Here is a 16,006-nt window from a genome sequence, read left to right on the forward strand (position 1 = left end):
GAGCTTCCACGACACAGTGTGTGAAGGAGAATAGTCGGGGGGAGTGTCCGACGAAGGGGTGAATGTCTTAATAGCGGGGGAAGCCAAATCGAAAAATTTGAAGATTTTCGGCGGAAGCGTGGCTGGTGCTTATCGATACCAGTGTGGCGGTACAACCAACCACAGTCGTCGATTTTTAAGGTTACCATAGGAATTTCCAACCCTCACATGTTATTATCGAATTGTTGATATCCTACTTCTTTGTTCTAGACATACTTGAGACTTCGATCTTGATCTTCGAGATGAAGAAAACATAATTACCTTCTTGATCCTTGTAATCATATAGTTTCTAAATCCAGGGTAGATCCCAGGGTGGTCTCTAATAAAGGTTACCGCGCCGGCAATGCAGATCACGTGCTGATAAGCGATACGTTTTCTTTCGCGCGCTTAGGGCAATCCCAACCTCAAGAACATCCTGATCACTTCAACACTCCAGTCGTCAATTTCCAACGGACCTGAAGCCTTTTTTAACGGCTATTTGCGCCATGTCTACACCCCTCATCCTACTCCCCGGTGACGAGGTGCCCAGCAGCCACCTCCCATCCACCAAATCCAATCCTCTCAAGCTAGGATCTGGTGTTCGTCTTCTGTCGCAGCCCTCAGCGAAGCCAGCAGCATCGAACCATATTCTCACAGCAACCCAAGCTGGCATCCTGGCGACCGATGCTAAGCGAAATACTGTCTCTCTTCAATCCTTCTCCAACCGCCGATACATTCCTACGACCAATGACCTTGTCATCGCACAGGTTCACCACTCGAGCATCGATTACTTCCATTGCATTGTGACCCCACACACAGCACAAGCTCTATTAGGCCAACTCTCCTTCGAAGGCGCCACCAAGAAGACCCGGCCCATGTTGAAGGGTGGTGATCTGGTGTACGCGCGAGTTTCGTCAGTGGGTGTTGGCGCAGGTGCCGAAGTCGAAATCACCTGTGTCAACCCGGCGACCGGTAAGGCCGAGCCAGGTGGTCTCGGTCCTCTTACAGGTGGCATGGTCTTTGATATCTCCACGGGATTCTCAGCGCGTTTAATTCGTGCGAGCTCCTCCTCGGCGGACCATGGTGATGCCATCGATGGGCTTGTCGTTCTTGCTGAGCTTGGGAAGAAATTAGAAAGCCTCGGTGGCTTTGAGATCGCCGTTGGTCGTAATGGAAAAGTCTGGATTGACTGCTCGGCAGCGGGTGAAAATGCGATCAAATCTACTATCGCGGTCGGACGATGCCTTCAGACTACCGACGACAAAGACTTGAATGCGATGGACCAGAAGAAATTAGTCACTAGGATTCTTCGGGAGATGAAGCTTATTTCCTGATAGCCCACAGGTGGCGTCCATCGACAAGGGAACGGATGACGTCTCTTCCTTACGTTGGGCTCGAAATATTGCGGTCCTGGCACCGCTTTCCATACCATCACCGGCCCAGTATCCATTGGAAAACAGCGGCAATCGAAAACTCGCCGACTTGCGACCAAGAAGCAAAGCTGGAATATTCCCGCCGTTCTGGAGATCATTGGCCTCTTGCAGTCTACCCTGAGCTTTGCGATAATCCCCGAATGTGTCCATTGTCAAAATAAGATTTCGACACATACATTGAACCAGGTCAAATGATGACATTGAGAGCATTCCAACTTGGAGGTTCGAACCGCAGCTATATGCAAGTGGCAGGAGAATCTGCCGGGCAGCTCACGGTGCATTACGTAGCTTTTATACGAGCCATGAATGATTTTGTCCGAGCGCTTCTGCAACCTTGAATTTATTACTTCCACTTACTAGTAGAAAATATGTTGAACAGTTAGAAGAAATTGAAGTTGACTCGAACAAATACCTAGGTAATCGACTCAGGCCTATACTAGTACTAATCCTACAATTTCCCCGCGGGTGAGATTCTCATGAATTCAGCCAGTCCCAGGTTCCTAGGGCTCTATGCTTCAAGAACTTGTTGTGCCTCCTTTCCCCAATCCATCCATGAACCTTTTGGAATGGATACTGGAGTCCGCACATGCAGCGCTGGAGATGGCTGGATGGCCTTGGTACGTCAGTGCATACCTAGGTACACCGCTATATCTTCCGCCTTCCCAGGCCCCGGGGTGCCCTTTATACTACTAGTACTAATCAACCAATCTTTGTTTCATAAAGCCTGTTCATTATTCAACTTGAATCATTGAGTCGAGAATCAGCCTGCTAATTTGAATAGATAAGTATAGATTCTAACAATACAGTCAATACTCTATAATTTTCTCCATAATTCACAATCTAGATATCACATGGAGCCAGAGGCAACCTTCTTTTTTTCTGCTGGTCAAATTTCCGGAATGCGGTTTCAGGTACGGGGCGGTGTCGCAGGCGGCGAGGGATTCTGCAAAATTTATAAAGGCAAAGTAGATTGCTGCACTCCACTCCGTTTTTTTTGACCGCGAAAAAAAAGATGGCTCGACCAAGCTTGCTCCAGCCCGAAAACTCCAATTCAGACGTCCTTGGTAAGCTCGTGCATATGCGACGTGCTCACACTCATTATATTGCGCGATGTTGATTCTGACTGCTCCTAGACGCCCGATCGCTAGACGCGCAAGTCGCAACGACCGACGATAAATCGAAGCCCAAGAAGGCGCACAAGGAGAAGAGCAAGAATAAGAATAAGAACAAGAGCAAAGATTCCTCCGACCCAGCCTCAAAAAATGGCGCCAAGTCCTCTTCGAAGCGAAAGCGCGAGTCTGAGCCTGGCCGGAAAAGCAAGAAGAACAAGCATCATGACCGAGATGACCGCGCAAATGGCACGGTTCTTATCGGTGAACCGGAAGTGGATCAAAAGCCCACCCTCGCACAACTGAACGGTGTCCGTGTAGATGACTCTGCCGCTTCAGCGCCTGCAGAGACACCCCATCCGGAGCTCGACGGCACTCCAACCCAAGGAAAGAAGCCCCGAAAGGCGCGAATAAGTACCGGTAAAGCTGGGAAAAAAATCGGTATATTTGAAGAGAGCGAAATTCAAGCCGTGGAGAAATACAAGGTCGACTTTTGCAATCTTAACGGAGTTGAAGCCTCGACATTCGACGCGATTGTGCAGCATTCCCAACGCGAAGGTGAAGACTTTCCCTGTCCTACCGATATCTGTACCAAAGCCGAGTTCTGGTCTGCCATCTACGAACTTATGCCGAATAGAGACCGTCGATCGGTCTATCGGTTCCTGCGCAGACATTTCCAGGACTCCGATCAGAAACCACATGAGTGGACTGCGGAACAGGACGAAGACCTCATCATGTTGCGGGCTAAGCATGGACCAAAATACGCTTTTATCGCCAGGATCCTCGGCCGCACTTCCGATGATGTGACACAACGGTGGAAGAATCGCCTTGAGCACCGCAAGACTATGCAACGTGGACCGTGGAGTGAACAGGAACTGCGAGACCTGCTTCGATACGTGTTACTGGTCGGCGAAAGCTCCCAGCAGCTAGGCATGTCTTCTGATGTGTATGAAATGGACGATAAAATATTCCCGTGGGGCAAGATCAGTGATCAAATGAAAAACTCTCGGTCCCGCCAGCAATGCGCCGACAAATGGCGTAAAATTCGGAGGGACGTTTTAGAAAGACGGGCTACTTCCGACCCGAATGCTGTCTTTAATCCAAGGGAGAGTAAAAGTCCTGGCACTCAAAAGAGCAAGGTATACGTCGAGGAAGAGGATAGTGAAGACGAGGGAAATGAGTCAGCACAAACTGCTAAGCAAACTGGAGCTACAACCGTGTCCGCTCCCGAAGCAGATCCAAGATCGCAGTCTGTATCCGGTGACCTCAGCGAATCTCCAAATCAACAGCTGGTTGAGGAAGAGGCTTCTTTGTCCGAGGATGACGAAGACGAACATTCTTCTCCCGCCACTCAACGATCTGAGCCAGCATCCGAGAAGCAAGAAAAGAAGCAGAAGAAGGCGAGGGAAATAAATGACCTTGCAGAGGCCGAGGGGCTCACTTTAGCGGAAGCAAAAGAGCAACGCAAGCAGGAAAAGACACGCAGGAAGTCATTGAAGGGAAAGAGGACATCTGCAGTCATCAAGGCCGACATCAATGAGCACACTCAATACAAGCAAGCATCTCCAGTCCAGTCGCAGGCCGGCTCTGACAATGACTCCAATATGTCTCATCTTGAGGATCACAGCCGAATCAAACAGGAAGTATGATGCAATATGTTACCAATGAAGAATGGTCTGTGGAATTTGTGAATAGTGCAGTGATTCAATGGACCAAATAGCAACTACGTTCTACCGTCTGCAGTAATGCATGAAGTATTAATCCATGAGTCAAGTTTGGAAACTTGAATTTCTTATACATTTGGTACCCTAGATAGTAGAAGAAAAAATGTCTATAGTTCATCCTTGCGATCTTCATCCGCTTCCTTCTCGTCGACATTCTCCTTCCGGTCCATCTCCTCGCCCGTTTGCACAAATCTAACCTGCTCTGCGTCAAAGCGCTTCGCCACTGCCGCAATCTCGTCATCATAAACTGTCCACTCGGGAACCTGTCGTCTGGCACGCGCAAGCTTCGGCTCCTTAGTCTGCGGGTTATTGCACAAGTCGATGGTACGCGCCGTGGCAAGATCCTCGTCGGAACACCAAGTCTCGCACCACAGCCACTCCTGCGGCAGACTATGGATAGGAATGTGATGTTGCATGTTATTCGGGAGATCTTGGTCCAAGTTGCTCAAGCTGTTGGGATCAGCCGAGAGCATCTGGTACTGGCCGCGCAGACGATCGCCCGCCGCAATCGCACGGAAGCGTTTTAGATCAACGACATATAGTGCCGAGATGTGGTATGGTCTGTCGCGTAGGAATGTTTTCCAATAGCCTTGCTTCCAGAATCGGAAACCCTCCATCTCAGTTCGTGAGTCACCCATTGGCGTGAAGCCGTATGGCGCGCCCTCTAGGTCGTGGGTGACAAGATCATACATGTCCGTGCGAACGATCTGGTCTGCATCCACGAAGATGACTTTGTCGAGAGAAAGCGGGAACAAAACGTCTAGGAAAAGCATCTTGTAGCCCCAAATTTCACGCTGCTTCTCACGCTGTTCACGAAGCCAGTGTGGCCATTTGTAGGTGACCATCTCATATGAGAAGCCATATTCAGCAGCGAGACGAGGGAGGAAAGCACGGAAGGAGGGGGAGAGGAATTGCTCAATGAACCAGAATTTGACGGTATGCTTGGTGTTCTTCATGACCGATACCATCATGATATTAAGCATGCGTTCATATAGGTGGCCGCTAGCGACAGAGAAGATATTGATATCGGCATGTTCACTTTTGGAGCCTACACCCACGCTAGAAAGAACACCAGAGGCAAAGTTGAGACCCTTGGATACAAAGTCCATGGCTGAACCAGAGCGAGGTCCATCGTCTAGAACGTCTTCGTCTTCGAAGCCTGGCTTGCGGGAGAGACGGGGGAAAAGCGTTCGACCTTGGAAGGAGAGGAGAGTCACTTCGCTGTTCTCATCTCCGGGCTGGGGCCGGTAGCCAAGGCCACCGACACTGTCGATCTTGAAGAGCTTCTCGCTTCGGCCGGGCTTAAGGTTAATTTGCCATAGACCTGGCTGCGCCTTGAATTGGAAGTAGCCCAGGTTGGCCATGATGATGGTATCGGCAAAATGATGGTTATTTTCGGTTCCCAAGACAAGTTGCACTCCTCGTGGCGGCTGATTGGTAGTCAGATCGCGAGAGTGACCTTCAATAAGGATATGCTCCAATTCGTAGGTTGCGTCAACGTTGGAGTCAGCCTTAAGTGAGCCCAGCTTAATGTTGTCCAGATCGTGGATAGAATCCTTCGGTGCAACGAGCCATGAAGAGGGGACGTCCATTCCCAGTGTGAGCAAGGCTTCGACAGGTATGCCGGAAAACGATGCCCCGGGGCGTGAAATTGAGCCATCACTGGCGAACGAAGGCTCAGACTCGAGCACATAGCGATAAAATCGCTTGACAGGGATCTCCTTCATCTCGTCTTTAGGATTAAGGAAAATCTTGAGCTTGACACCAGCTAGTTCAGAGAGAACTTTGAGGATCGGTAGCCATCGTTGAGTATTTTCGGAAGCTGGATCAAGCGAAGCAACAACGTTAATCGCAGGGTCTTCCGAGTTAGAGACTGTGATTACAGAATGACCGATCTTCCACTTCTCAGACAGATCCATTCTGAAGTCGGGGGTGGACTCAAAAATCCCCTCGGGAACATCTGAGATGGTGGATAGAGAAACAAGTGCGGAGAGCTTGGCAAGATCAAGAGGTTTGGAGACCCGCATGTTCAAGCCTAGGTTCATGGCAGCCTTTGTAACAGCATCAACACGTTTCGTCCGCTCGTAGTTGATCAGCTGGTCAACCTCATCTATAGTCAAGCCATCTTCTTTGGCAATAGGGCCCACAATCCGGCCGTTAACGACTAAACCCTCAACACCAGGCTCAAACCCAAGTTTTTGGGCAAGGTGTCGATGAATTCCAAGATTCACCTGAGTTTCTGACTCAGAAACATCGATTTCCACATTCTCAGAGGTGTTAATAAGAGCTAGAGTTTGATCGATGTCCTCGCCCTTTGTTATTGATTGGTGAACCTTCTCTAGAAGAGGACTTTTTTGCTCGGCATCTGAGGCGCCGTTAGAGACGAGGAGAATCTCGACTCGCTTGTCCTTTTTCTGGAAGGTCAGCGCATCGGAAAGCAGCTGTTTTCCTTCCTTGGCCTCGAAGTCGCCAACGACAATGAGATGAATACCACCACGTGAACCATCCTTTGCTGGAAATTGAGGAAATTGATCAAGGATATCTGCTTGTAATCCCAAGGCATCCGCAAGGTCGACCATCTGGACGCTCTTTGGATCTTCTGGCATCAGGAACGTGTTGCGTCTTTCAAACGAAGCAGCCAAAAAGAACTCCGGCAGCCAAGCGTCGGGAGGAAAAACACCCTCCATGATGCCCTGTCGGACAAGCTTAAGATCGCGGCCGATCAGCATACTCATCTCCTGCATCCAATTGCCTTCACGACTCATGGGAATGCCATTGACCAATATATTAGGAGTTTCGCTGCTGAGGCTCAAGCGACGCTGGTATTTGATAGTTGTGGCGGCAACAGCTTCGTAGCGTTCACTCTTCAGTAATTCTTCTAATGAGACAGTCTCCTTCTCTTCTCGTGCTTCTTGACCCTGAGTCGCAGAAGTAAAGGCCGCCTTGTCCGGATTACCGCCTTGAGCCGTAGACAAAGACTAGCGACATACTGGTTAGTTTCGTAGTCGGAGAATAAGTCAAAATGCAAGTTGACTCACCTCTTCCAGATACCGTATGAAGGATGAGAGTCCAAATGTTTCATACAGATAGTGCGCTACTTTCATTTGGGCAGTAGACTCCGATGACGAAGCCATGGGAACTAATCCGAATCGGACGGGAATCATGCGCTTAACAAACGTGTGAAGTTGTCTGACAACCAGCAGCATGTCTTCGGGGTTCGATAAGTCAATAGGCACGACCACATTGTGCAAATCGCGGCCAACAGGCGGAATTTGTCCTGGGTGAACACTGGAGATGAACTGCTGATAATTAGCCATATTTCACAAATATTATAGGCTTTAAACATACGGCCTCAAGATCATTTGGCCAATCTTCGTATTGAGAATCATTCTCAAGATCGTTCAGCCAAATAATGACATCGCCACCTTCCAAATTATCCCGGTAGTCATATCGCTGGGCTTCGTCGTCTGCGCGTGCCTCTGCCAGAGCCGGATGAGACAAGAGTCTAACAGTATCCCGACCGGAGATGCCGAGATCACGGAACTTTTGGATCAATTTCCTCTCACGGCGGAGGATATCTAATAGGGAGAACGCATCTATTTGGCGCGAGTCGATTTGAACACCGTTGATCCACATCGCATTATATCCTGCCGGAATCATTCTCGCTCGGTTGATGCGAATTTCGTTCTGGAGGTCTTTCGAAGCATTGTGGGCAGCCACCGTAGAGGAATGCTTGGGAAAATCTTGTGATAGTTTTAGTAAAGTGTTCAAGGGGTCTTCGCTGTCCATAACAAAGGCTGCGGCATTCAATCCCAATCTGGAGACCTCGGACGAAGAAAGAGGTCGCAGATCGGCCGGCGCATCTTCCTTTAGGACATCTGGAGCAGCTTCCATCAGGTTTTCATCCCGCTTCTCGGCATCGCGGTCATCAATCACAATATAATCGGTTCGTTTTAAAGCAAGCTCCACGCCGTAACCAGAAACGAACAATGGGCGAGAGGTCCAATGCTGAGAAGGCCGATAGCGCACACGGTACGAGATTTGGCCTTGTTTTGCCATATCGCTCAAGATCTCGTGAAATTCTTTGAACATGGGGGCCGAAACATCCGCATATAGTACAGCCGGTGGCAGAGACAAATCCCCGAGCACTCGATCAAAGGGCAATTCCCGAGGGTCCCTATGCAAGAGAACGTGAGGTCAGCTCGGCTTAAACAATGACGTAGGTTTCAGTGTACTTACAGTTCTCCCTCGACATCCTGCTGCGCACGCTCCATCGCGGATGAACAGTATTGCTTGTCCTCGTAATGAACCCAGACTGGACAAGCAGCATCTTGAGCAGCCATCAAAGACTGCTGAACAGAGGTGTTATAAAATTGGTAGTGGGCTTGAATTCGAGGAGCAGGTGATCGAATGGCAAGCGATAGTTTGAAGGAGGAGAGGCTTTCGGCGGTGCGAAGGTGACCATCTTCATGGACGACCTGCAAGAAGCGGTCGTATAGCTCCTTCTCGGTGACGGCATCTTCGAAAGCACCGCCAGCAATTCGGTCGAGTAATGGGAAGTATGATGTCGCATTCTCTTCAGCGGCCGACTCTCTAAATGGGGTTGGTGTGTGAGCAATTGGGTCATCGGCCCGCGGAGCGAATATCAACGGAAGAGGACAACGTACAGCAACTCCACCAAGTACGGAGATGAGTCGAATGAAGCTTGAAGGGCAACATTCACAGATGGGCTGCCATTGACAAGCAAGCCAGGTAATAAAGCGCCGATAGCGGCGTACCAATGCCACGAGGATCTTGAGACCTTCATCCTCGCGCAACGGATCTCGGAGATCGTGAAAGGGTCCGAATATTAAGATTATTGCGGTGGGGAAAGACCCAGTTGTTCCAGTTTGAGTGTGCTCTAGTTAGTCGGTTTGTAGATCATAGAAAGCATCACGAGCCAGACGAGCCAATGCTCAAATCATAAACAAACGCGGAGATTCCCCGGTGGATCTTGCCACGACATTCGGACTTGGATGGGTTCGCTATCTCTTATCGGCCGCGCAGCTCCGGGCGGTGAGGGTGAAGGTCACGCATCCTTTAAGGTAGATTCATATCAACTTGTAATTCGTGGCTTTCGTTAATGGTTGAGAATTGACTACTAAATACTAAGAAGTATTGCTGCGATGAATATGAGATTTAATGATGAATATGAGATTTAATTGCGAATATTTCAATTGAATTTGCTTCTTTGATTGTTCGTTCAGGCATGAGTTCGTAAAGTAAAGTAGATATCCTGCGCCAGTTTTTTTGTCTTCCATGACATGCTATGACCGTTCGCCTTGTTGCTCCGAGTAAATGACGAGAAATTTCAGTTTATGTGCATCCCAGATGACCTCTTTTTTCTTCTTCTGCCAGTGTATGAGACGCCATGGGTGAAATGCTTCGAGTGAAAAGTTGTAGAAAAGGAAATTGAGTGAGCCTAGGCTCAATGAGAGAATGTAAGTCGACCAGTTTAGGTGGGTGGGTGGGCAGAACGAAGGGCCGAACCTGCTTCAAATGAAGCTGGACACCTAGGACTGGGAAATTTTGCGGCTAGTCGCCTCGCCTAGCAAGCGGCGACGCTTTTGTTCATCGATCTCAAAGAAGGAGCTCTCTGCGGAGCTCTGCTGGCTGCCAGGCCGAGAGTTAAGAGCGGTGGTGGATTTCATCTTTTTGAGGTTCTTGGTGCGGGCAGTGGGGCCCAGGGATCGCACCTCACGGGCAATGCGCTCGAGGAAAGAGCCGGTCTTGGTCGGGCTTGCCTTGGGGACGGGGAAGTGAGGGAGGGGTTTCTCAGCTTCACCGTCGGCGAAACTGGCGTCGGTTCCAGCGGAGCCAAAACTAATACCGGAATCGGCCTTGCGGCTCTTGTTGCGGTGGGGGGAGCCGCCTTCGGATAAGTAAGAGGGCTCGTTGACCAGCTGGCACTCTTCAATGAGCTCATTGACGTGGTCCACGTAGCGCACGAGACAATCGTGCAGTGGCCCCCACGAGGTAGCCTCGCCTTCAGGGGCACCCTGGACGACGACGGGGTCCAATGCCTCCTTGCCATGGGCGGCGACCGCATTGATGTACCGGAAGAAGCCATCCCGCTGGGTCTTCAAGTGCTGATAAGTCAAGTGGGGGGGTTGGGGTCCGGGTCTTGTCGGTGACAGGTGGATACAAAGTATTGAGCATAGCGATGTGGTTCACCTTGTTTTGGGGCTCAAGTAGCATATCATTAATGAGAACCTGAGTGATATGTTAGTAACCAGCGATTTGATTCTTTTTGGTGCAGTTCAAGTGGTACTTACCCAGCGACGCAGGCCAACGTAGATCTGAGTGTACAAGGCGGTCACAGTGCGAGCTTTGGCGTTCATCGTGTGTAACCAAGTCATAACACCGGGATATTTTCCGGCAAATCCTGAGGAGTTGGGATTCTCGGCGTCCTCGCGTTTGATACCCAGTCGCGTCAGAGCGGCCTCCATTTCCTTCTTCCAACGGGTCTCGAGATCTTTGAGATAATCAATGGCAGTCAGAGCTTGAGGGAAGTCCACACTCTCAAGCTCGGGAGTAAAGCAACGGTGCACGAATCCAGTCAGGAAGGAGACAGGAAGTTCGCAGGGCTGAGAGCTCCGGTTCGCAATTTGGTGGCTCATGAGCGAGCGAAAGTCCGCGGCGGCATCGAAAGAGCCATTAGAGGAGCGAGAGGAGTGAGTTGAGGAGGAGTTGCGAGGGGAGAAAGCGGTTTCGGGAGAACGAGTGCGAGGGAACGGAGTATTCGTCGGATTACAGTTAAATGTGTACATGTCTCGTAATGGGATCTCATAAGAAGCCGGGTAGCGAAGACAGTGATCGAAAATCCAGGTGAGAGCCGCACCATTTGGGCTGTCCAAAGACTGCGGGGAACGAGGAGACATCTTTCCGGATGTGATAGCGGAAGGCGGAGAGAGAAGGAAGTCGGATGTACGTCTTTTTGATGGTGGAGAAGGAATCAAACGATAGTTCTGACAGCCAGCAGAGCATAAATAACAAAGCTCTGTCTGGTCGGAATTACCGAGGGCTGGGATGATTCAAAACACGCTCAAGGGGTGGGTGCGTGTAACGAAGGAGGATAGAAAAAAAAGAAAGAGGAAAGTGAAAAATAGGGTTGATAATAATGAGGGCAGGACGGAGAATCAGACGGAGACAGCGGCCATACTCTGTGTCAAGTGGCAAGAAAAAAAAATTGTGGCTGAGGAGGGGGGCGGATGTTTGAGATGAGTCCTTAAGGCGAAGCGAGGGGGGTCACAAATTGACAAGCTGTCGTTGGTCGATCGCTAGGCAGCTGCAAGATGAGAATCTAAAGCAAAGTAACCCAAAATGAAGGTTGGATTCGGAGGAATTGAAAGTGTCGGAGACTTGCTCTTGAGTGAAAGGAAGTGAAACAGATGTTTCAAGGGAAGGAAAGGCTGGAAAGATGGTAAAGATGGTAGAGGTTGGAGAAGTTGAAGTTGAAGTTGATGAAGATTGAGGGGAGAGGAAGAACTGGGGAGAGGGGAAAACCATGGAGTGTTAAACACTTCTTTTCCACACTCACACCTTCTCTCTCCCACACTCAACTTTGACCACTCTCCTTCCCCCCATCCACTCTATCAGTCCAGACCACGGTGGATCAGATTGACTGTATCCATTTCCACTTCCATCGGACCTCTCAGGCTTTCCGACTCTATGGATCCCATCGCCCGTTTATTCGAGGCTCCACCTGCACTCAGCCGGCACCAGGAAAACGACCGAGGGGGGAAAAGACAACCGTTGGCCTTCCGGACTTCCGGATGGCCCACTGAACCTCCCGTCTAATATCGTCGCTAAACCGAAAGGATTCAATTTACCTCGCTTGGCTGCGTCTTCGAGCCCGAAGCTCTGGGTACTTGCTTTAGCGTTGTCGTTGTGCATCCGCGACCGCGTCCCTGGATGCTAACCCGTTGAATCCTCAATTTGCGCCAATTCGCCTCCCATTGCTTCGATTTTTTATTTTTATTTTTATTTTTATTTTTATTTATTTTCGGTACTTTTGTATGACACTTGCAGATGGCTTGACTCGTCCTACATGATACCTATAGATTAGGGCCGCCCCCGACCGTGACAATTGCACGAGCGCGCCGAGGCGTCCCTCGCAAGCAAACTTGATACGGAGTACAATCAGTGTGAACCGGTTCGGCAGAGCACAGAGCACAAAGCACAGAGGCATGCGATGCAGGCGGAGTTTCTTCTTCAATCCACACGATCGACCTTTTTTTAGAGTGTGTCGTCGTCACTCCAAGCCTCGCCTGGAGGCGAAACAGTGCCTCTTCATCTGTGGGGCCGGCAAAAGCCCTGTTGCCACTCTCATCTGGACAGCCTCGACAAAGAAAAACCATCGCTAGTACTCATGTGGACTGGACTTCCCATAAGATCGGAATGTACGGAGTAGTCAGGACACACAACATCTCCAACTCGATCAAGATTCTCTATCTTGATTTCATCCCACAATAAACAACCGCAATCGGAGGCCATGCCCATGGTTCTCGCCGTGTCACCCCGCTCGCGACCCACGGAAACGCACACTTGGTACCTGCGTCGTTTCAGAGTCCTCACTCCCACGACGCATCACTTTGGCGTGGTTGCCTGTCGTACTTCTGCAAATTGATTCCCGACATGATAGATCGTACGGATCACGGAGTACCTACATGTGCCTGCTTTGACAGTTCATGTCCGATGTAGACATGCAGCTTCGCGCACATTATGGCCTGGCACGCTTTCCTTCCTGCATCCGCGTCCATAGTTCCGTACCGACACGGTGGGAGAGACGAAAATCCTCCCAGCTGGGGACAAAAGGCCCCGGTCCTCTCTACTTGTGAGGGGGGGGCAGAGACACACCTTCCAAAAACAGGACAACCGAGTGGATCTAGCTTCAGCTCCGCAGTGCCAGCGATCCCCAAAGCCCAGACTGTCCAGGCACGACGATCAACGCTCCTTTGATTGTCCGGTGGATACGTCAGAACTCCTTCGATCACGAGGGTATCAACACGGGCTAGACGGCGATCATGGCATCATGCCCCTGGAGTACCTGAATACTGGGCTCCCAATTTCCAATCCCTCGGGCCAGAGATCAGATTTGGATGAAAGACTCCCTACTCTCCCCTCTCCTGATGGTAATCTCCGTGCTTGAGGTATCGATTTTGGTATCAAAGGAAAACCGTGTGGGGCGCGGGGCGCAATCCGAATCGCGAATTGGACCTGTGCCATTTGCAAGTTCTGCTCTCCGCGGCCAACAACGCCGGCTTTCTCTGGTCCGTCCCAGTTTGCGGGTTTGGATCGCAGTCGTCTCTCTCTTGGATCAGACCGTCTAGGACTCAATCTCCGATTTGGTTTGGCTTGAAATTTAAGATTCTTTTTTAGAAGGGTCACAGTGGGAATCGTGGGGTGAAACTTTCCAGGGTCCGAAGCGAGTCATGACGATAAGCATGGAAAGATATTGATCTTCAGTCAATTTCCTAGATTCGAATCTATAAGATGCATAATAAAACTATCTGTTCTAACGTTCTGTCAAACGTCATTCTCGGCCTCGATGGAGTACACCTCCAATTCGGCGATCATCGTGTGAGCCGGGATTGTAACGCAAATCGGAAAGCCTCCGTAATCCGGATCGTCGTTCGGCATCATAGCATAGATCCCGCTACGAGTCTCGTCTCCATTCAAAACTCGAAGGGTTCGTAGTTGCCCCGTTTCTTTGTTAACAACCTGCTTCTCCTTGAAGTGCAAGAAACCGGTGAAGGTGCTAGTCGGTGACAACGATCGAGCTCGAACCTGGAACCCCCAGCCGATCAAGAGGAACTTTGGACCTCCTAAATGGATGACCATTCCCGCGCCAGGTCCAGCCTTTCCAAAAACGAAGCACCGCTCAATTGTCACCTCATAGCCTCCCCAATATTTGATAATTGGTCTGGAAGGGTCACTGCCGTCCGCCGCAAGCTCATCAAAGTGGAACCCGACCGAGGCGTCTGGGCGCGATTGGGCGTCGAGGACGATCTGCGAGACCGATTCGAGGAGTCCATAATGCTTGGTAAAGGGATTGGTGGCGGGCTCGAGGGTATCGATACCGAAAGGCGAGACCCCAATAGCCTGGAACGATCCGTACGCCGTCCAGATGCGCCGAACCCCGTACTCATCACGTCGCTGCTCGGGTATAAACAGCGGCTGGTTGCGGTGCCGATATTTGCGGCACGAGCTAGCGTACTCGTTCAAGTAGACATCGGGTGCGATGAAGTCCAACGATGAAGCAAACCGTTGCCAAACATCTAGAACATTTGTTGTGCCGCCTCCCGACGGATAATCGCCAGGATAACCACCACCCCCAGCAACAACGGGAAAGTTATTGTCGCCATCTTCACCGACATAGTTTTGCCACACATTTGTGTACAGCGGGATGGGGTATTCTTGCTTCCCAGCTGCGGCGACATGCTCGAGGTAGTGGGCGTAGTGATAAGCCATAAACAGTTCATCCGTTTGGGGACCTTTGCCAAAGACCTGTTCCCAGGATCCCTGGGGCTTACTCTGAGCTTTTAAATGGATGAGATTGGCCTTGAGATCTGTATGAAGGTTATCCCAGTCCTGTGCAAAGAATTGTAGTAGATCTTCAGGGACAGACTCGTGGAACTGCTTCTCTGCTGCGACGGAGCCATCGCGTGAATCACCCAGTAGACCGGTCTCGTTCTCTACCTGCACCATGACTACGGTCGAGTGTTCGCCATCAATCTCTTTGATATGTTGCAATAGACGAGCGAATGCTTTTGCATCGGCTATGCGTCCCTCGTCGTGGAAGATGGACAATACATCGCCGGTCTTTAAGACTCCCCCAGCCTTTCTCAACTTCGCACGAGGAAATCTCTTTGTGTTGGTCTTCACCCATGGAGGAGTGTAAGTGGAAATGCCTTGAGAAATAGTTAGTATGAACTCATATAGATCTGCAATCAGATATCATTGCATACCGTTTTTGAACGACCCAAACCAGAGCAAAACGAGATGTAGCCCATGTTTTCTCGCACCCAGGATAGCTTTATTCAGTTCGGCGAAGTTGAATTGATCCTCAACCGGTTCAATATCTTCCCAGGTGACACATCCCAAAACTGTATTGATGTTTGTATCTACTAGCTTCTGCCAGACGGTGTCCATGAAGGCCCCAGAGGTCATAGAAGAATTCTGCAGCTCTGCACCCAGAGCGAGAAACGGCCGGCCATTAACCACCAGCTGCTGGGTGTTGCCAACCTTACGAAGGTGTGGGATCTTAGGAGAGAGAGTCATGATTCTCTCAATCTGTCCGGGCTTGAAACTGCGAAATAAAATAAAAGAACTTCGGGTTGGAAGGATTGATCGAATACCCGGATCACACGATTTTCTGGTGTCCTCTTATACCTGCGATATCTTCTTCACCCCCTCATCAACCCCGCCATCATAGTACAGCCTGCTGCACCATGCGGGATAATAAGTGATCACAGCCCAGTTATCGAAACGGGATTCAGGCGGGATGATTGGGTGATATCCCGCTGGAAAGCTCAAAGTGTATCCCCCGCACGGAGAGGCAAGTATCGTAACATACGGGATTGAATACCTATGATTGGCTGATATCCCGCACCATGGAAAATGGCGCCTCTCCACAAACGCTTTTCCTAATTTGGCAGAAACCCGGGGTAAGTAGCAACTA

General features: G+C 50.2%; 5 protein-coding genes across 5 annotated transcripts; 2 read left to right on the plus strand and 3 right to left on the minus strand.

The window, feature by feature from the left end:
- Nucleotides 1-524: 524 nt before the first annotated feature.
- N7533_006838 (exosome non-catalytic core subunit RRP40) lies at nucleotides 525-1,352 on the plus strand (the record flags this gene model as incomplete). Its single annotated transcript, XM_057103488.1, has 1 exon — nucleotides 525-1,352. One exon carries the CDS (start codon nucleotides 525-527, stop codon nucleotides 1,350-1,352), a length of 828 nt encoding a protein of 275 aa, XP_056958445.1.
- A 1,111-nt stretch (nucleotides 1,353-2,463) lies between these two features.
- N7533_006839 (MYB DNA-binding domain protein) lies at nucleotides 2,464-4,209 on the plus strand (the record flags this gene model as incomplete). Its single annotated transcript, XM_057103489.1, has 2 exons — nucleotides 2,464-2,515; nucleotides 2,585-4,209. The coding sequence occupies 2 exons, from the start codon at nucleotides 2,464-2,466 to the stop codon at nucleotides 4,207-4,209; spliced, it is 1,677 nt and encodes a 558-aa protein (XP_056958446.1).
- A 182-nt stretch (nucleotides 4,210-4,391) lies between these two features.
- Nucleotides 4,392-9,091, minus strand: N7533_006840 (putative UDP-glucose:glycoprotein glucosyltransferase; the record flags this gene model as incomplete). The annotated part of the gene is made up of 5 exons (XM_057103490.1): nucleotides 4,392-7,262; nucleotides 7,323-7,583; nucleotides 7,633-8,461; nucleotides 8,524-8,877; nucleotides 8,952-9,091. The coding sequence occupies 5 exons, from the start codon at nucleotides 9,089-9,091 to the stop codon at nucleotides 4,392-4,394; spliced, it is 4,455 nt and encodes a 1,484-aa protein (XP_056958447.1).
- A 745-nt stretch (nucleotides 9,092-9,836) lies between these two features.
- On the minus strand, nucleotides 9,837-11,204 carry N7533_006841 (uncharacterized protein; the record flags this gene model as incomplete). Its single annotated transcript, XM_057103491.1, has 3 exons — nucleotides 9,837-10,412; nucleotides 10,498-10,536; nucleotides 10,599-11,204. 3 exons carry the CDS (start codon nucleotides 11,202-11,204, stop codon nucleotides 9,837-9,839), a joined length of 1,221 nt encoding a protein of 406 aa, XP_056958448.1.
- Nucleotides 11,205-13,851: 2,647 nt separating this feature from the next.
- On the minus strand, nucleotides 13,852-15,606 carry N7533_006842 (putative beta-galactosidase; the record flags this gene model as incomplete). The annotated part of the gene is made up of 2 exons (XM_057103492.1): nucleotides 13,852-15,236; nucleotides 15,294-15,606. The coding sequence occupies 2 exons, from the start codon at nucleotides 15,604-15,606 to the stop codon at nucleotides 13,852-13,854; spliced, it is 1,698 nt and encodes a 565-aa protein (XP_056958449.1).
- Nucleotides 15,607-16,006: the final 400 nt, after the last annotated feature.

Source organism: Penicillium manginii, assembly GCF_028828005.1.
Source record: "Penicillium manginii strain IBT 31320 chromosome Unknown utg000005l:1.0-5665137.0:1.0-5668048.0, whole genome shotgun sequence".
In the NCBI taxonomy this organism is placed as follows: domain Eukaryota; kingdom Fungi; phylum Ascomycota; class Eurotiomycetes; order Eurotiales; family Aspergillaceae; genus Penicillium; species Penicillium manginii.